The 21,263-nt window shown below is 33.5% G+C and overlaps 1 protein-coding gene across 1 annotated transcript in view; it reads right to left on the bottom strand.

Moving 5' to 3' along the window:
* Positions 1-1,993: 1,993 nt before the first annotated feature.
* Positions 1,994-21,263, bottom strand: part of Mrgn1 (Mahogunin ring finger 1) — a 30,834-nt gene continuing 11,564 nt past the window's right edge. The window contains exons 3-8 of the mRNA XM_074183804.1: positions 19,190-19,446; positions 13,993-14,332; positions 12,596-12,835; positions 8,047-8,400; positions 7,451-7,628; positions 1,994-6,450 (exon numbers count right to left, since the gene is read on the bottom strand). Coding sequence (XP_074039905.1) covers positions 6,209-6,450; positions 7,451-7,628; positions 8,047-8,400; positions 12,596-12,835; positions 13,993-14,332; positions 19,190-19,446 — 1,611 coding nt within the window. The 3' untranslated portion in view covers positions 1,994-6,208. The remainder of the gene's footprint in view (positions 6,451-7,450; positions 7,629-8,046; positions 8,401-12,595; positions 12,836-13,992; positions 14,333-19,189; positions 19,447-21,263) is intronic.

Below are 21,263 nucleotides of genomic sequence, written 5' to 3'. Positions count from 1 at the left end.
TACATTTTGTTTTATAAGAGAGAGGACATTGGTAGATCAAGATCTTCAGATGATGTGGTGCTGCAGGTTTTTTCGGGTTTTCCTGCAGCTGAAAAAGCAAATGCCCCACTGGAATCAATGAATGGAGTGCCAATTAATTTTTATTGTTTTTTATTTTTATCGTTGTTTTAATAATCTTTCTTTAAATACATATCTATTTCATTTAAAAAGATTCAAAATAAATTTGTGCTGTTTTCGTACTATTTCTATGAAATTCATAATACAGTTCAAACATATCTCGTTTTTCTTCATTTGAGAATGACTGAAGTATTTGTGTAAACTTATGATGTTTGATGAGTTTTGACAACTAGTGTTATTTAAACAAAATTTTTCAATGGAGTCATGAAGTTCTCAGATAAAGTTGTTTCTTTAAATACCTGTGGTTTCAGAAGAGCAGATCATAACAAATGAAATCAGAATGAGAAGCGCAATTTTTCTGTATAAGAAAAACAATATGGCGCCCATAATAGAAAAAAGTTGATGATGATTGGTAGAAGACGAAACGTCGGATAGTAAATCTGAACATGAAAACATGTAGCTGAAAAAAAGTATCAATGAAAATGTGTTATTGGTTTTGAGCTATGTTATCAAATAACGCTAGAAATATAAGCCGAAACTTATATATTTCCGAAATTATTCGGAATTTTGCAAGTTTCAAAACAGTACTTTGTTAAGCACAAAAAACACAATTTTGACCCAATTTGAGCTTCGAAGCATCTCCTGTACTTTAGGAGATCCCAATGGTGGGCGTCGAATTTGAATTACCCTGTATATTAATTCTACATTCTCTTTTTCGATTATAACTCTATTAATTGTGATATTCAATGAAAATTATATAGCTGACTTACCAGAAAGAGAAGGATTTTATTCAACAAAGGAAATGTGTAGTGCCATCATTGGAAGAAATGATTCTCAATAACTATGTAGAAATGTTTCTTCATTCATGTACAGTATGTACTATTTGCAATTTTGTTTGCCTGTGACATATATATCTTTTGTATGATCCTTAAGAATAAATTATTATTATTGTAGCCATGAATCTAGCCCCATTCACAGTATAATCGATATGAATATTACATGAGAGTTTTGTATCAACCTGCACATCTAAGTTTTTTGTTTGTTCGTGTCATCTTGGTTTAAACAGGTTGGAGCCTGGCTCCCTTACCCTTTCGACTGATGTTCCTCAGAAAGACAAACGGGTTAAGACTGATTTATGGGATGGCGGCATGAATGTCCTCAGACATCAGTACCGCCCTTCACATGGACTCCTATCGGGCTGGGGTGTTTGTTCATCTTTTAACGGAGAACATGAGGGCCTCACTCGACAGAGTGTCTGAGCCTTCTATATCGGGAGGGGTCGTCTAGAGCATAATCCATAGCTTCCCTAACTAACGGATTATCGTGGGTTACTGTGCAACAAAGACTTGCCGATTCCTTGACTGAATGGATCTAAGTTTTTTACAACATTTTTGTCCTTTTATAGGTACAACTTATGCTAATGAATTGTTTTCATACTTTCTTTCACACATAATCTTTGATTTCCTAATTTTATTTGGGGTTTGGTAGAGTATATTTATGGTTTCAATTTGTTTTTATATATCTGTCCCAGAATTATCTTTTTTGTTTCTTTAAAGGTTTTCCAGGTTTTATTTAAAGTATATTCCATAACTGCTTGTATTTTACATTTCCTTTAAACTGATAATAATAGCAGTCCATTTACCCTTACAGGCCTGGCAGTGTATTCTGTTGAGTCAGTTGAGTGATAGAAAGAGAAGACAAAATAAGAAAATTACCTGAAGAGAGTGACAAGGACAATTCATTTCTCAATTGCTGGATTTGGCACCTAAAAAATGGCATGGCTCACTCTTAAATATTCCATTTTTGGAAAATTTAATAGTGGGGAATAGCCTCCCCAAAATTTTCCAAAAGATTTTTTGTATGAATAATAAAGCAATTAATGGAAACAAAAATTTTAATTTCAATTCTCAACTTGATTTGGATAGTTTCACTTTTCAAATGAATACAAGGAACAATTTTCAAACCATTTCAATTATCAAAATAATATTCATATAATTCCATGATACAATAATAAATATTTACATTCACAATTTACATATCAATAATTTCAAAGTATATAGTTAAAAATGTATAAGAACTACAACTATCTTAACTACAACTACCCTAATTCCTCATAAACAGAAATAGATGTATAAAATAAATATAATGTCAACTGAGTATTGGAGTGATGAAATATTTCATTAAAAGCCATTGGTAAGTCAAGCAGTTCAAATTAGAAGCTTTGATAGTTTTTTTTTAGTAAGGCATATATTTCACATAATGTTTTTCAAGAATGTTTGACCAACAGAATAAGTTTTATGTATTATTCAAACATCTGAATAAGGAATAAGTGATATGTTACAATCTAAAATACCATCAAAAAATTTAATTTAGAAGTCACAATTGTACCATAGTCAGAAATTACATTTCTTTAACGGATGTTTGCTTAAGATGTATAAAATTCGTTTAGATTATAATTTCCAAGATTAATGTTTCCCAGAATTCATTTACTGTTTCAGTACACCTTATATCTGCAGGCAGTTCATTATATATTTTCATACCACTGTTTATGAATGACCTTTTTACCAAGCTAGCTGCAGAGCTAGCTGTTGTGACAATTTTCTGAATAATAAGGAATTTTATTTTTATGAATGAAACGCCCTGTTTCCCAAATAAATAATGAAGATAATTCTATTCGCTTTGCATAAGTACCTAAGTGCTATTTTCTGTAGTATGAAGATGGATTGGAAACATTAGACAGTGTATGAGCCCCAAAATTGTATTCCGTAGTGACGGCTCGTACATTGGAGAACAGGGGAGGCTAAAGTCATAAGAACTATATAAAACACAGAAAAGCCCGCCTGAGGCGAGAAAATTTTTGGGGTACCGCACCTATTTAAAGCAAAATACGTTAATTTTCAAAAATGCAAACAAAAATTTGTGTATTGCCGAAATTATACGTATAAAACTGACCATTAAAAAACTTTGAGTTATTTAATATAAATCATTTTTAATTTTTCATTTTTAAACATAAAATTTAATAAATCTGAAGGGAACTTGTAATTTTGAAACATTTGAGGGTCGCTGTACATTACGATTAATTCATTTTTCAGTTGAATAACATTGAAAAATGGATACTGGGATATCAAGTCGTTATAAAGTTTTTAGGGAAAATCTTTCGTATAGGACGAAAATTTTTCAAACAACAACAAATCAAAGTAGTTTAATTTAAATAAATCTTCAACTTTAACTTTCATTTGCATTAGAAAGGTATCCAATATTTCATTATAAATCTGTTTATAATTTTGTCTGAAATCGGCTAAGTCCAAATTGGTTTTTCTTTTTTTACGCCGGCGGTTCGAGAGTTAAATTAATTGATTCGAAAATAGTATTAAAAAATGTATCATTATTTATAAAATTCATTAAAATTTCTATTAAATTGTTTAACCGTTGTTTTGAGTAGTTATTATCTGTTGATTTATTTTGAAGAATAGAAAAAACAAAATCGGTATGATCAAATAATAATTTAAATATTTCTAACAAGAAACAAAACTTGTGATCATTTAAAATATATTTGAAACCTCTCGCCTCCCTAAGACTTTAGTCGTTGGTTTTAAAATCGTCACTGTTTAGGATAAAATCAAAGACATCAATCAATTTGTCTTTGTTTGAATGAACTGAAATTACTGCTCTAGATGTAGAATTCCAACGCGTAGCAGCAAAAGTTGGCATTCGGCTACCAGCTACCACATATTTCATTTAAAACATGGTTTCTTTTGGTGGATTTTGAAAAGAATGCCGAAAATCCAGACAAACTTGAAAAAAATACGCGGCAATCTTTTATGTTGTTGCACGGTTTGCTTAATACTAAATTTAGGACATGGGCATGACAATGCTTAAAAAGTGCATGAGGAGCTATGGACTTTATTTTAGTTTGTAAACCATTTAAATGGCCGGCCATGACCGCAGCCCCATCATAGGTTTGCGCAATTAACTTTTGCCTAAAATTATAGGTGTCACACGTACGAATTAAAAAATTGAACAAATCGTCAGCTATGCGCCCAGATGAAACATCATGAAAACCCATAAAACGTTCTACCTCGTTACCATCTTTGACATATCTCAAAACGATGAAAGTTGTGATGTACAGGTTATATCGGTAGTTTCATCAATTTCCCATGCAAAAAAAGAAACACTTTCAATCTCCTTGCTTATTTTTTCCTTAATAATATATGCCACACTGTTAATAAGCTCGTTTTGGATGGTTTTTGAGGTGCCAAAAAAAACGCTACCGTTTAAAAAAGTGCCAAATTGTTAATCATATTTGCCCCATAACATTAAAAGTTCCTTGTAATTGCCGCGATTAATCGAATCTTCGGTTCCATCGTGTCCGCGAAAAGCTAATTCTTGGGAACCCAAATAAATCATAATTCGTTAAGTCTCTTTAAATTCGATCGATTTTCCCTAACATGATTATTAAAAGAAATTATGACCTCTTTTTGAGCTGTATCTAAAGCTGTTGCTATATTTTGTTTGCTAAACAATTTTAATTTACAAGATCAAAATATATGCTCCTTAGATTTAAAATGTCTTTGTGTAGAACAAAGTAAATTTTTTAAATGAGAGTATCCTATTTTAGACCACGTTTGGTATTCGGTTTGTACGGAAAATATAACACAGGGCCAACAAAAAAGTTTTTTCGTTTAATGGAGCCAGTTAACCATTCGCATTTATCGTACCAACTAATATTAAATCCTCGATTTTGTCGATTATCTGACGCTTTAATTGAAATCAAATTTGGTTGAGGCCTTCCCAGAGTTTTAATAATGTAAAATTCATTATCATAAAATAAATACTTAAAATTATTTGTCAGCAACCAATCGACTATAAAGTCAGATTTTTAAAATTTTGTCCAACTTATCCATAACGAATGGAAAAAAAACCTACCGAAAAGTGAAAACCTGAAAACACCTTGAAATTGAAAGAAAACACTTTAAAAAATATTAAAAATATTACCAAAAAGCACTGCTATAATACAATACTGCCTGTTTTATACACAAATAACAAATATTATCAAGAAACACTAAAACGATTTACCGAAATATTTTTCAGTCTCGTCGATCATGGCATCCCGTCTGAATAATTAAATAAGAAACAAACGCAGTCGTACACTAACGGATACCAACTGGAGGCTAGCCTCCTCTAACGCTTATAATTTCCGCAACCAAAATTACAAATTGGGACGTATGTCGATGGTTGGTTCGGTCTCGCGAAGCTTGTGTTTTTTAAAGCGGTCGGAGGCTTGGCTCCCTTGCAAGGTATGGCATTTAATATTTCGGGTCGATGGTTTATTCGTTCATGGGCGGTGCGTTTGATGTTTGTTGATGCAGGAAACAGTGTGGTACATACTACGTAGTGAGTCATAGTGTTTTTTCTGGCATATCATGTATTTATATTAAAAATCAATGGTAATGATACCCAAGCATTTTTAGAAAAAAATAATCATAATTATTTGTCAATATCTTTTAATTTATTGCGATGAATAGCATCAAATTTTATGGGGAGGCTAAGTCTCCCTTGCCTCCTCTGACGAGCCGCCGCGGATAACAATCAACATAATTGTTTTCAATGACTATCCCAGATTCAAAATTCTTTCATTTACATAACATGAATATAAATAAATAAAAGACAAATTGGAGATATATATAGTTCAGGTGAAAAACACCTTACCCCCTTGCTTCTCTTTGGTCGGAACGACCAACGATAGATTGGTTTCGGCATACTTGCTCCTCATCAGTACCGGGCAGGTCATATATATATAAATATACAAAAAATAAAAAAGTATGCATGGTAAAATTTGCCCAATTGTGACTTCGAAAAATAATTAAGCAACAAGTTTATATACCACCTCTCTTGCACATAATGAAATTGAAGGATAATAAATAGTTTGGCCAGTAATTTTACTGATTTAAAAAAAAGATGTTATCCATTATTCATTACGTTTTTCACTCTTGAGAATATATTTTAATATTAATTTATTTCCCAATTTCTAAAAACAAAAAAAGTTGACCTGATGCAGACTTTCCCTTCGAGTTAACGAATTGCAAAAAAATTAAACATTCACTGATCTCTCTTGAATATTACCATTGCCAGCTACTGCTAACAGATGCCTTGTACTAGAACCACTGGTATAACTATCTCCACTGCTGCGAATGCTGGCATGTGATAAGGGAGTACCTGGTAGTCGCTGAGGTGTACTTTCCAATGAACTAATGTTTGTTCCATCATATAAAGGACCAGCTGAAGGTACTGGTTCGTCAGGTGTGTAATAGTCTGATTCGTCCCCTCTTTCACCTAAAATAATGTTTAAAAATAGCAGTAAAATTATAATAGAACCTGAACATATCTCGAACATGAAAATGAATATACATTTTTACAATCGTTTTTATATCGGAGTTTTTCGTTTGTATGTTCTTAGAAAATAGGTAAATTAGGTTGAACAATATTTGTAGTAAAAACAGTGGAACTGAAATAGAATATACAATGTTGAAAATTATCAGTAGAATTACACCAGATTGAATTAAAAATATTATTTTCCAGACTATAATAAGCTTTTCCACAAATAAAAATTATAGTCTTTTAATCACTCATGTAGTTAACTGTAAAACTATAAAACGAATACCAGTAGACTAGTCTGGTTCCGAGAATTACATCAAAGTAATTGATAAATTTCTCTAATGATGTGTTGCAATAACTACAGTATAATAATCAATTATTTAATGAGAGATTAAAGAATATTACTGAAGTTTATTCCACTCCAGTGGAATCTTTAATCTTCTCTTGAAGATGATCACTTGGTGATTGAAACACGGGTTGAGGTGTTAAAAATAACGGTTTGGTGTTGGGATTAAACTCCAGTAATATTCATTACCACACCTAAGGTTCCAAAACGTGCATCAGAATTAATGAGAGATCCTATATATGTATCAAAGAAATATTTATACTTGTTTGTTGAATACAAGAAGGCTTCACGGGAAGTATTCAAGTGAATTGGCACATTTGATTCCACATATCACAAATCACATATCAGAAATACGCGACGGACTGTGGCTCCTCATCATTTTGAGAGGTTCAATTCAGTACACCTTGAACTTCACTGTTTGAGAACTCTTTCATTTCGAGAACTGCGTTTATGTGGAATAAACTTCCTGAGAACGCTTTTTCAAATGGATTTAATCTCCAGCGATTGAAATCCAATATGAATCGCTGATTTAGCACATGCACCGCTCTTAGAGCACCTTAAAGATTTTCCTGTAGTGCTTGCATTTTGTCCTTAAAAAAAAGGCCCACTTACCATAGGTTTTTGATTTTTCAGCTGTAGGATGCTGCTCTTCTAGATCTGTGTCACCATCATCAATAGCATCCACAACATCATCCATATCTAAAGCTAAATCATTACCGTCCCGGTTGATGCTGCGATTTTTCTGCAATAAGGGAGAGAGTTTCTCTGATTCACTATCTTCATCTGGATTCTGCAAAGAAATATGTGTTATGGATAACAATGAACATTATGGTTTTCACAATACCCTACTAGAACTAATAACCTATTCCTATTCAACATTGAAAGTGTGGAGATACATTTACAATTTTTACATATTTCAACTTTGAGGAAGAATTGACGAAGATTCTTCATATGAGATCGGTGGAAAACTCAAACCACGAATATTTTGGGTTCTTGGCATTGATGCTGCAGAGCTGAAGTGTTGCTTTTGCATTAGATCGTCCCTGTTAATTAAAAACAGCAATACTGACTAGTAGCGGTACATGAATGTAACACTTTTGGGATCTTGTATCATCTGTTCCAACTCTGTTTAACAGAAAACTTGATGAGTATAAAGTATATGGCTCAGGGTTAGTTTAACAAAACTTATAAAATGTTTCTACACTTACCACTTCTTTCTTTTCATTCACCATCTTCATATTGTCTTTATTTCTTCTCCTATCTTTCTCCCTTTCCAATAAAGGACATTTTGTCGCTTCTTTATTGACATCATCTCTCCTGGGAGCAATCATAACAGATACTCCATAGTCTGGACTAGGTGACTCAGTGTTCCGGTTTTTAGTTGGTGTGCTTCGGTCGCATTGTCTGTTAAGAATTTGAGCTGCCTGAATAGCATGTTCATTTTCTGGAGTTTCAACAAGATCTGGCATAGCTGAAGGAGGTTGGCGAGGAGTGCACGGACCATTTAAGGCCTCTATGAGGGAAACAGCTTCATATCCAGGAGGAATATTGTCGCAACTACCCTGCATTTATTTTTAAAATGGAAAAGCCATTTATATAACAAAAATATCATGATACTGAATTGAAAGAGATATATTTTTTGTCTTTCTGAAAACTCCATCTTCATACAAAAACATTTGGGAATATTCCAAAGAAAAGAAGAAAGCAATTAATTTCAAAATAAACTCTTTACAAAAATGTGTAGATCATGCAAAGAAGTTCATAAAACACAAACTGAAAGAAAAATCCCTCACAAAACAACTACTTTCATTAATATAAACATTGAATTACACGAAAGAAAACATACTTTCGAAACAACTACTTTTATGTGAACATTGAATAATACAAAAAACACTTTTTCCTATTCAGTTTGTACTCGAAACATTCGTTATTGAATTGAATCAGATATAATCCACAGGATTCCCAACAAATTAATATCCCCTAAAAATATTCTCGAAAGTATTCTGAAACATATGTCCTCCATAGAGAATGACAGTGTTCCATGTAAATGAAAGTTTACCTCTTTCATATACTATATTGTGTAGCAATCCTGCGAATGATATCTAATTTGTTTTTTTTGTATATTTCAATGTTCATATAAAAGTAGTTGTTTCGAAAGTATTTTTTTCTTTCGTGGAAGTCAATGTATATGTATATGTGTATATATATATATATATATATATATATATATATATATATATATATATATATATATATCATATATATCAAGTTTTTTACAAACTGTAGGTTTTCGGCTAAAATGAATAATCTGAAAGTGTCGAGTTTGTACATTCTATGCAGTTCTTGCTCAGCAATTAAACTGGAAATATTGTGCTTTAACATGGAACGCCATCACTTACCATTGGCTGAGATGAATAGAGCTGTATGGCTTCTTCAAGGTGGCATGCGACAAAATGATGTAGCTCTACGTTTGGGGGTCTTCCAAAGTGTTATCAGTCGATTGTGGCGGCGTTTCCGTGAATCTGGCAGTCCAGCCGAACAACATCCAGGGCGAGGACGCGCTACAACTGCAGTTCAAGACCGATTTTTGGTCTTAACCGCAAGAAGACAACCGACAATCATAGCACCTGAGTTGGTTAACGTGTTGCAGCAGACGCACCAGGTAACCATTGGTCGTGATACTGTCAGAAATCGACTGCATGAAGCAGATCTCCACAACAGAAGGCCACTTAGATGTTCACCTTTGTCGAGAGGCAATCGCGGTAGAAGATTAGAGTGGTGTCAAGAACATCAAAACTGGGATGCAAATGATTGGGCCACAGTTTTGTTTACAGACGAATCCAGATTTGAATTTCATCCAGATTCTCGTAGAGTAAGACTGTGGAGACGACCTGGAAATAATGAACGTTTGAGACACGTCCAGGAAGTCCACACATACAGAGGTGGTACAATAATGCTATGGGGCGGAATCATGATCGGCGGCAGAACCGATCTCGTTTTTCCAAATCGCTCCCTCACAGCTCGATAGTACCTCGACACCATTCTTCTACCTATCGTCCGTCCGTTTGCTGGTGCTGTTGGTGAAAACTTCCACCTAATGCACGATAATGCTCGTCCACATGTCGCGCGTCTAGTGACTGACTGGCTCACCAACGAAGGAGTTGATGTATTGCCATGGCCAGCACAATCACCGGACCTGAATCCCATCGAGCATGTGTGGGACATGCTTCAACTAAGAATTACTCCGCATATGAGGAACATTCCCACAACGTTTCAATTGAGAGAGCTTTTAATTGCTGAAGGGCAAATGTACCTCAACAAGACATTGACGATCTCTGAGAGAGCTTTTAATCGCTGAATGGGCAAATGTACCTCAACAAGACATTGACGATCTCATTTTGTCGATGTACGATAGATGTAGGGCCGTAATAGATGCTGGGTCCTGCCAGCGTGGAGGCCATACTTTGTACTGATTCCAATTTTTTTGTATTATGATTTTTTTTCGGGGTGCCAAAGAAGAGCCATACTTTTTTTAGTTTTGCTTATATGCGCACTCAGTATTTTTGACCATTTAATAAATTTTGTTGTAAGTTACATTCGTTTAATAATCACCCGTCAACTTTTTTTTCCCTAAAGCGATCTATATATATATATAGATCGCACATATATATATATATATATATATATATATATATATATATATGTGCGGTTGGCTCCTGTTGGTGACACCGTGTATATGTGATGTTTTTTTTTTTTTTCCATTTTCGGTAACCAGTTGTTGTCCACCTTTGCAATTGGCTGCACCGCGCTGATGAGGCCAATAGCCAGAAACACGTGTCCGCGGTTTGCCTCCATATTTCTTGAGTGTCATGTCCACGAATTTCCTCCTTTTGATTTATATCATACACACTCAATAATATCTATATCTCTGTATCTATATCCTGGACCCGGAAGTCACGCAGGTAGCTATAGCTGCCTACGTGGTGATGTTAGATGATGCCTGGGAATGCTGGGTCTTCTAATTGAAACCACAAATGTGCGGTTGGCTCCTGTTTGTGACACCGCGTATATGTGATGTTTTTTTTTTTTTTTTCCATTTTCGGTAACCAGTTGTTGTCCACCTTTGCAATTGGCTGCACCGCGCTGATGAGGCCAATAGCCAGAAACACGTGTCCGCGGTTTGCCTCCATATTTCTTGAGTGTCATGTCCACGAATTTCCTCCTTTTGATTTATATCATACACACTCAATAATATCTATATCTCTGTATCTATATATATATATATATATATATATATATATATATATATATATATATATATATATATATATATATATATATATATATATATATATATATACAGAGGGTCCTGCAACAGTGGCGCGGTGTTCCATATCTCTATTTAGGAAACAGATAGGAATCTAAATTTCTATAATATTACCTTATTACTCGAGCTCGACAAAATAAAAATATTGGCGGTCACACAGGGTATTTTTTCTGGGCGGATCCCAACTATGTTTTTTCAAATGGCAACCTATATTTTTTATCGTTTTGTCGGTTTATACATAGAAAGTAAAACACACTTTATGTATATCTTTACGAAAATATTGACGGTTTTCGAGATATCTAGCATGATAGGTTTTTTTTCCAATATTCGTCACTCAGAATATTTGAAATTATAAAGTTGTGCCAAGTCCAATTGTTTTTATTTTTTGGTCAAATATTCTACAGTGGTAACTCTCTCAAACGATATATCTGAAGTTGACCTGTCATATACAGGGTATGAAAAACCGCTTGCCACATATTGTAAATAAAAATTTGCAGAATTTGCAGAAAGCGAAATCCATATGACGTACATTCTTCAGTCGTCAAATGGATTTCGCTTTGAAAAAAGTCGAGTTTATGGCGTAGAAATAGAAAGAACGACCATTTTTCGAAAAAAATGCTTTTTTAAGAAAAACTATTGAACCTAGCCATAGGGAATACTTGATGAAATTTGTAGAGGTTTCGTTGGCGCTCTTCATGAATCAATAATATATAGGGTGTTCCATTTAAAATAAGGAATATTCTGCAAATTTTTATTTACAATATGTGGCAAGCGGTTTTTCATACCCTGTATATCACAGTTCGACTTCAGATATATCGTTTCAGAGAGTTACCAATGTAGAATATTTGACCAAAAAAAAATTCAATTGGACTTGGCACAACTTTATAATTTCAAATAATCTGAGTGACGAATATTGGAAAAAAACCTGTCATGCTAGATATCTCGAAAACCGTCAAAATTTTCGAAGGAGGAATTTTCGAAAGGAGAATACTGAAACGCTGGCAAACAATCAGAGACCCTGTTGAGAAAAAACAGCTGAATCACGCCAACAGACAGCTGAAGCACCCTCCAGACAAAGATCATAATGACGGATTTCATAATTACCTTTCCGGTCTGGATGCTACTGCTTTCTTTATAGAAGCCCACTAGAAGACTAAAACGGCCCGCCAATGTCTCTCCTATAAGAAAATTCAATGGTATCTGAGCACAGACAGACCAAGAGAAAGCCGAAACCTTCGCAGAAGATGCAGCAGAAATTACTAAACACTTTTCTTCCTTTCTTTGGAAGATTCCCACATTTTTTTGAATAAAGCCAAAAAAACCTTTCTTTCATCATGATATTGTTCAACAATAAGCCTTTTTTTCTTCATTTAAAATGATTATTGAATAAAATATTCTGTTCAAAAATTAAATATTGTGATTTCACTTACATCTGGTGGACTGATTGGAGCTAAATTTGAATTTGTGCATTTTTGTAGTGCTCGTATTTGAAGAAGTGCCCTGAATGGAGCTCGACAAATTGGACAATTGTTTGCTTGATAACGCAGTGAATCAGCACATGAGTTGCATAAACATAGATGACGACATGGCAAAATGAGAGTGTCTCGAACATCACACATACAAATTACACATTCTGAACCGTTGTCTTCTGTATCATCATCACCTCCAGCCTGAAATATTAATTATCATCATTTATATTCAACTTTGTGAAGGACGATAAAATCAAATTAAAATAAATGTAATGGGTTTTGTTGGTCTTCAATAACCAATAAGAGGATAATGAGATATTTGATTGTGATAAGAGGAAACACCTGAAATACATGAAGCAAAACATATGAAAAGTGAGGTCACTAAAAAATTATTTCTCATTTATCCTTTCAACATTATTCATCAGTGGATGCCTAAACCATGTTGATTCAAAATTAGCTCAGAATGAAATAATTTATTTTGGCCAATTCCATTCACTGACTGACAGTGGAGTAGCCCAAAAGGGGATTGTTGGGAACTTTCAACATATCTAAGCCCTCTGTATAAGGCCACACGTGTAACAGATTATTTTCATTATACAGGAAAGTGATATAAGATTCATATGTAATGCCATAAGTCGAAACTCTTGCAAATCCTTGTTCAAATTACACATAATTTTGACATTCTTTGGAATATTTATTTTAGAAACAGAAAGTTTGATCAATAAACATAAGCGGCTGCTCCAATAATGATTCCCATCGGCAGACTAATGATATAAGAATACCCGTATCAGCCACTACTCTAGTAGTTAAATAATCTATATATTGTAACTGCCTTGGTAATGACAAATGAGATTTTGTCGAAACGTCGGTGAAATTAGAGATAATATCACATACACGGATCAAATACCCGGAAAAACCAGTTTAGCATATTCCTATCCGTGAAAACTTCAGATTTAATATTCGATACCTTAACGGGGAGATGAGGTCAACTGAGAAGAAGAAGAACACAGGTAAAACTCAACAACATTTAAGTAGTAGGTAGTAGAGAGTTTATGGACACTCTATCTCTGAACACGTAACGAATACCATTTTACCAGTATAGTAAGAAGTGAGTTGAGCAGGGTCAAAAAACTTCTGAACACGTAACAGCACACCTAGATAATGACAAATGAGATTTTGTCGAAACGTCGATGAAATTAGAGATAATATCACATACACGGATCAAATACCCGGAAAAACCAGTTTAGCATATATATATATATATATATATATATATATATATATATATATATATATATATATATATATATATATATATATATGCTATTTATATATGCTACTGTTATAAATTAACTAACCTTTTCATTATTTTTGTTCTCTATGCCATAAATTTCTTGCAGCAAATAACATAAACCATCAACGAACAATTTCTGCTTCAAGGCTTTTAGGAGGTATGTACCGTCTGTGATTTTTTCAACTGTAGCCACAGTAGTATGTGATTGACGCATTTCTTCAGGTCCCTCTTCCGCCACACAATGTATTGCTATGGGTATAAGTTCTCTATCAACATCATACAATAATTCATCTTCACTGTATTTTGCTGGGTTAAAAACATGTGATGGCTGACAAAATTGCTGGTTAGAACCTCGAACGTAATGGAATGTCTCTGAAGTTAGAGATGGATCACGAGGAATATACCTAGAAAGTACTATAGTTGATTTCAGATGTCTAGGGATTGTGCATCTTACAAAAAGCATGAAAACACTTTCTTAACATACATTTTTTTAAAATGAAGGAATTATTGCAATTTCGGTAAAAAGTATCTATTAATATTATATTATATGTATACTCCACTAGTTTTTTTTTATTTTGGATATGTGTAAATATACAGGCCAATGTTTTCAACTGTCGAATTTTGTTTTTTGGCTCTACCACCTCCATTTCAAATTATATAAAAATAGGAAGAGGAACTTTCAATGCTGCTTCATATATAAACCAATTTGTAGATTTCATCATCTTTTTTTTTTAATACGGACTCTAGTATTTTTTCATTGATTTTTGTAACCACTGTAAAAAAATACTTAGCTATGTATTACAATACATGTATATCCCGACTTTTGTCTCCGATAAAACATCATCAATATTTATGTAGTCTCAAAAAGGTAGTAACCAAATATCTTACAACTTAAAAGATACACCAACTCTACAAATCTTTTGTAAATTTGCGAGTAGAGGTGAACGCCCATGAATTTTGGAGGTTTTGTATAAATATGGAAGAACTCTTCAAAAGCCAATTTTTATGTAACATAAATGTTTGTTTCTGATATTTTCTCGCAAATAAAATTAGTTGGGAAAAAATTTATGAGAGTACTGAAATGAATTAATTTGTTAAATGTGAAACATGAATTAGGTTATGTTAGGTTAGGTCCAAAGTGAGTGGGTATATTCAACCCTCCACCGCAATCCGCAAGGGTTTAGTATGGCTCACACCTATTCACATTCGACCAAATAAACCCAGCTTCTTAACGAAACCGATTAGTTTGTATGGTGAGTGGTCTTTCAGGCCAGATGGTAACAGTACGGCTCTGCCAAACTCTGAAAACCTGATTCGGTCCCCAGCGGGGCAGGCACAAAGTATGTGCTCTGCTATTTCATCATTTTCCAAATAGAGGTGACACACACACTGCCTTCACACAGTCCGAGTATCTGCATATGATGATTCAAATGACAGTGACCTGTGAGAAGGCCTGTTAGACATCGTAGTTTATCCCTACTATAGTCCAACAACTTTTTGGTATCAAGCTTCGAAGGGAAGACATGAAGGCAGACATAAATTACCATGTATAATTGTCAAATTTACTGCCAAGTACGTAAATAATCATTTGATTCGTGTGAATTTGTGAAAGGGAAAAACCATGAATTTTTCTAATGACAAGAAAATTGATATGCTTTTCGTATATGCAAGATGTTTGAGAAATGCTATTGGATCTCTAGCTTTCTATGGGGAACTGTACCCTGAGGGACGTCAGCCATCCAAAAGATATTTTCAACGTACTCAGAGGAATTTACTAAATCATTATTCATCTGAAAAACCCTTGAGTAAGAGTTGTACAGTAACTATAAGAGATGGCAATACTGAAATTGGCGTTTTGGGTAAGTTCAGAAGACTTCCTCAGTAATAATAAAGTGATATTTATTCGATTCACGATTTGTGGAATACCGAAAACTTGAGAATAAAGAAATATCATTGAGAGAGATTGCATATCATAGTGCTATATCGACGTCAGTTCAAAAAATATTGAGAAGGAATAAATTTAGATCTTACAAAGTCGGAAAAATCCACCATTTGCGTTTAACGGGTTATGATAGGAGAAAAATATTTTGTAGATGGCTACTCGGACAACATCGTCACGATAATGAAATCTGTGATAAAATGTTATGGTGTGATGAAAGTATATTCACAAATAACGGACGATTAAACAAAAATATTCATTATCACTAGCGACAAGAAAATTTCTTCCTACATAGAGCTACAAATTTCCAAAGGAGATTTGGAGCTCATGTTTGGCTTGGTATACTAAACACCAAAATTATAGGTCCCTACTTTTTTGAGACATCTTTTACGGAGAAATTATTTTTGAAATAATTGTCAGAAACCCTAATTGAGTTTTTGGAAGATCAGCCTTTGAATAATCTGAGAAAATATCAGTATGTCAAACATGATGGAGTTCTGCCACATCGCCACATTTCTCAATACGACTGTGCCAGGACGATGGATAGGAAACAATGGTCATATTAAATGGCCACCACGTGCACCTGACCTGACCCGGCTGGACTATTCACTGTGGGGCTTCAATAAAGACAAGGTATTCGCCTCAACTTTTGGCAAAAAGAAGGGATTTGAATGGCTATAACTCCGCTAATGCTAGAAAACTATGTGCTTAGGGAGACGGCAATTTGAACATTTAATGAGATATCATGAACGATGTAGATGGTTAAGAGTATTTTGACATTTTTTTCTGTTTGTTACTTGGTATATTACATGTTCTTCCGATATGTGGAATTTATGTATAGCTTTGAGTTCTAGACCAAAAAAATATTGGTTCTTACTTTTTTTGAAGTAGCCCTGACCGTGAATTGTATGACCATGCAGTGATGATAATAAAAACGTCAGGAAACACATGTATTGTAATGAACATGAATTGTTATTATATGGCTACAAAAATTGATCACTGGCAGAAAACAAAGGATTAAAACTTCCAGTAAATGCTTCAACCATTAATTTGACTCGCACTTACGTAACCACCCGAAGCAACAATCTTAGCATGTCAATACCAAAAACAACTTACACAAAATTCAGTTATATATGAAAGTAAACAAATATATAACCACCTACCGAAATATTCAAAAGAATTGAAAAATATTTATCACTTAGAAAGGCAGTAAAAGACTTACTCATCCCAAAAGCATACTACCACCTGCAGGAATACTATAATAAAAATTTCTGATCTCAATAAAACAGTCATACTGTGTTATTATTTTGGGTCATAACGATCTAACCCAACCTTACTGATTTGTAATGTAATGAACTCAGTGTTTCCGTGTCTTTAACCTTCCTTTTAATGAAAATACAAAATTATTTCAATTTTTAAATTTTATATAATATTTTGAATTATACACTTACATTTTATCTATACATATTTACATTTAATTTATATATATATGACACTATGGATTGTACCACAAGTTATTGCACTCATTGCTTTGTCAATAAGGACAAATTCTTGGACAAAAAAGCACAGTTTTGAGTAACCCAAGTAAGGAATCAATAAAAAGGTAATTTTGTGCCTCTTCTCATTGAAGAATTGGAGCCCACCACTATTAGGGAATTGCTGACAACTGCTTATATGCTTTATTAGATTCAAGGTAGTGTATTAAATATGAAAATGAATAGTTTTTTATTTTTTTACTCAATAATAGTTTTGGACAATTTTGAATAACATTTAATTTGATGACAATCAGTGCAGTGAAAACTATTTTAGATAAAACACCCAATTTTATTTTTTCAATAACTCACTTTTATAGTAGCAGATTTTTTTTGTAGTTATTCAACAATGTTAAGAAAAAAATAAACATACATTACAACTAGTGTCCGACCGAAAGTTCAGTTTCGGTTGAGTTTCGGCAAAAAAAAAAAACGGGTTTCGGTTTAGTTTCGGTTTCGGCGGCAAACCTGGCGAAATTGAGACCGAAACCGAAACTGCATTCGGGAGTTCCTGCGCTGTAATCGGTCATGTTCGGCGCGTTGAATTTCATACAAGCGACGAAGACATTTTTCCGCGTCCACGTGCCTAATCAATCAAGTTTATCAATCCATAAATTAAGGAACTATGAAACATTGCATAATAAGCTGCCCATACCGCTTATCATGCAATGTTTCATAGTTCCTTAATTTATGGATTGATAAACTGGGGCACATCTGTTCATATCTCGAGGATATTTAAAATTCAAAAAAGAGCAACCAAATCTTTAGCTGGAATAGGTCAAATGGAGAGCTGTAGGAATTGGTTTATTAAGTTTAATATATTAACTCTGGCATCATGTGTAATATACAACAATTTGATACATTCAAGAAAATTTACAAAAGTTTACTACAAACGGAAACAACCATTCTTATAATATTAGGAACAAGTATAATATTAGAGCACCAAACCAAAGACTAGAAATAACAAAGAGATGTAACTCATACATATCATTGTACAACTCACTGCCCCAATCAATGAAAAATGCAACCCTCGCTAATTTCAAACGGAAACTGAAAAAGATCTCTCAGAGAATGCTTACTATGATGCGTCTGACTTCAGCTGAGTGACTATCGTCAACATAGGTACTGTGTCTATGTATCTGTATTTTCACATTTTTATTTTTACATTTATATATTTATTAACTTTATTTTGTGCTCGTATCATATACAATGTTTATGTACTACCTACTCTTTTTCGGTAATTATTGTAATTTACATTTATTTTATATATTATTGAATTGTCATAGCACTAAGGTGTAATGACTTGACCAATAAAAAATCCAATCTAATCTAATCTAATCATGTCCTGACTTACTTTGTGATTTACTTTGTTTATTACATAAAATTTAGGTACCTATTGTGATATTAGGTAAGAACTTAAATAAGTAATCTTATGTTTGATCTTTTTGAAAAACCATCAATCATATTCAAAAGAATGATCTACACCTACTCAAATAAACACCTCACCTATTTTAAGTATTTTCAAGGTGCAATTAATATTTTTTCTTAAATAAGGGTTTGTTATGTTGATTATCAATAAGTAAAAATGTCGAAGACTGCATAACGTTGTGATTTAAAGATGAAAAAATTAAAACTGACTGATTGTTATAATGTTTTCTTTATTTTTCCATCAAAACATAATCCTTGTAAGGAAGTTTCGGTTTCGGTCGTAAAAACCTGTTTTCGGTTTCGGTCGTAGAAACCAGTTTCGGTCGGACACTAATTACAACTTTAAAATTCAGTATACTCACGATACTCCATTGGAAGTGAATTCTTCTGAACAAAAGTAATATATTGTGATAGCACATCCAACATCACAGTCAAATGTGAATTCTATGTTAAACGTAGTGTTAGTTCCCAGCTCAACATCTTTGTATCCACATTTCTCCATATTTAATTTGCTATACTCATTAGTAGATCTCACAAATCTAAGAGATTCTTTTCTAATATTCACCAAGCTCTTCAGTGTTTTGGTAGGTTCATTAGGTTGAGGGGGTGGATAAGGAAACTAAAACCAGGAATATTAAATTAAAGTATTCAAAACAAAAAATAATGTAAGAAACCCTGGTGATTGGAAACTTTAATATGCAAAAACGTTTGTCAAAAATACTCGACATTCGTCATACTATTACTAATCTTTCATTTTTACTAGGAATGTTGATTTTTTTTGAGATATTTATCTGCCTTTTATGATAGTGGATAGACTTGTCAAATAACATCTGCCCACAAAGAAAGCATTGGGAATACCATGTGAAATCACTTAACTATTGTGAAAAGTAGTATCGTGAAATAATATTTGTTAGGCCACCAAATAGAAGTAAACACAAGTAAATTCACTCCAGGTCGGCGTCTTTGATTGTCGGGTCGAAATTTTATTTTTTGCTGGCATGTGGCGGGGCAGGAGGGTGTAGGCTAAGAGCTATCGTACACCTCGTACACAGATTTTTTTAAACCTCTGCACGTGGTTCGATCAAAAAATATGTGACCATGATCTGACTTAATCATTGCTACGAGGATCTCACAGTAAATATCTCATATGATTGTGAACTGTTTAGGAATTCAGTGTCATTGCTCGAGTTTGAAAGCCGTGGATTTTTGGAATTTCTTCCTGACGTTTCGCTGGCGCGAGTGGCTAACTTCTTCAAATGTTTAACCATCATGGCTTGCTGTCCGATGACTGTCATCATGCAGTCATCAAACACTGGCATAAGTATTCTTCGCTGTAGCTACCGAATGACTGAAAACTTGACTGGCTAATTTAACCTTCATCCTTTGAAAGTTAGTTGAAAATGAATGAAAATCAGTAAGTTTGGGTGCTAGTCTATTGCTTTTCCTTATCCAAGTTGTAAAGTTATCCAAGTTGTAAAGTTGTCCAAGATGACTTTTGTTTGTTGTAAATTCATTAAATTTCAAAAAGTCATTGAAAAAATGGTTTCTGCTACATTTCACCAGATGAGGAGTATCAAAAAAGTAAAATATTTTTTCTCATCAACAAAGAAATATGGCTGCTCTACAGTCACTTTGACATCGTCTCTGGCAAAATTAAAACCTAAATCTGAAATGATACCCCTAACTCTCAATCCAATTTTTGATAATTGCTCAACAGCTTCAATCAGAATACTTTTTATATCCGGTATTGATGTGGATGAATTGGTAACAAAGTATGCAACAGTAGGCTCCAAAAAAGGTTACCTATTTGAATATACATTTGATACTTTGGTTTTGCAGATTTCAGTGGAAGTAATATTCTTCCTACATATACATACTAGCCAAATCAAAAAATTTGGTTCAACAATAATTTTCCTTCATGGATTTCCAGTGGAACTCCGATTGTTTTGTCATTTTATATCATTACTTGTGAGGCATATACTATTCGTAAAGTTCAATTTCATCAAATTAATTTCATAAAAAAAATCTGCATATATATGGTATATAACAATTTATTTTATGATTTTCGTTATATGTTCATTCCTTCAATCTTACACACATTTTTTCGTCAATTGTAAATCTAAAAAAAAATAATGTCGACATCACCCTGCAAATTACAGCAACCCACAGCTCGACACTTGTTCATTTTGAAACTAGACACGGATTTTTCACAAATACAAATACAAAACCACCACTTACAACGACTCAATCTGTAATAATATTCCATGCCTCAACTTGGCACCTTTGGTAAACCCATCAGATTCAGTCGGTTGAGCTGTAGGTTGGCTGAGCATAAAATTCGAGGTGGGGAATCTTGACCCAAATATGGCGGAGAGTGAACTTACTTGTGTTTACTTCTATACGGTAGTTAGACATACATTTTTAATTTAACAAAAT

Source organism: Leptinotarsa decemlineata, unplaced genomic scaffold (assembly GCF_025532065.1).
Source record: "Leptinotarsa decemlineata unplaced genomic scaffold, Ldec_3_MD MMD2_tig00026345_RagTag_RagTag, whole genome shotgun sequence".
In the NCBI taxonomy this organism is placed as follows: Eukaryota; Metazoa; Arthropoda; class Insecta; order Coleoptera; family Chrysomelidae; genus Leptinotarsa; species Leptinotarsa decemlineata.
The sequence above is the reverse complement of the archived record's forward strand: the minus strand, read 5'-3'. Positions and strand labels throughout refer to the sequence as shown.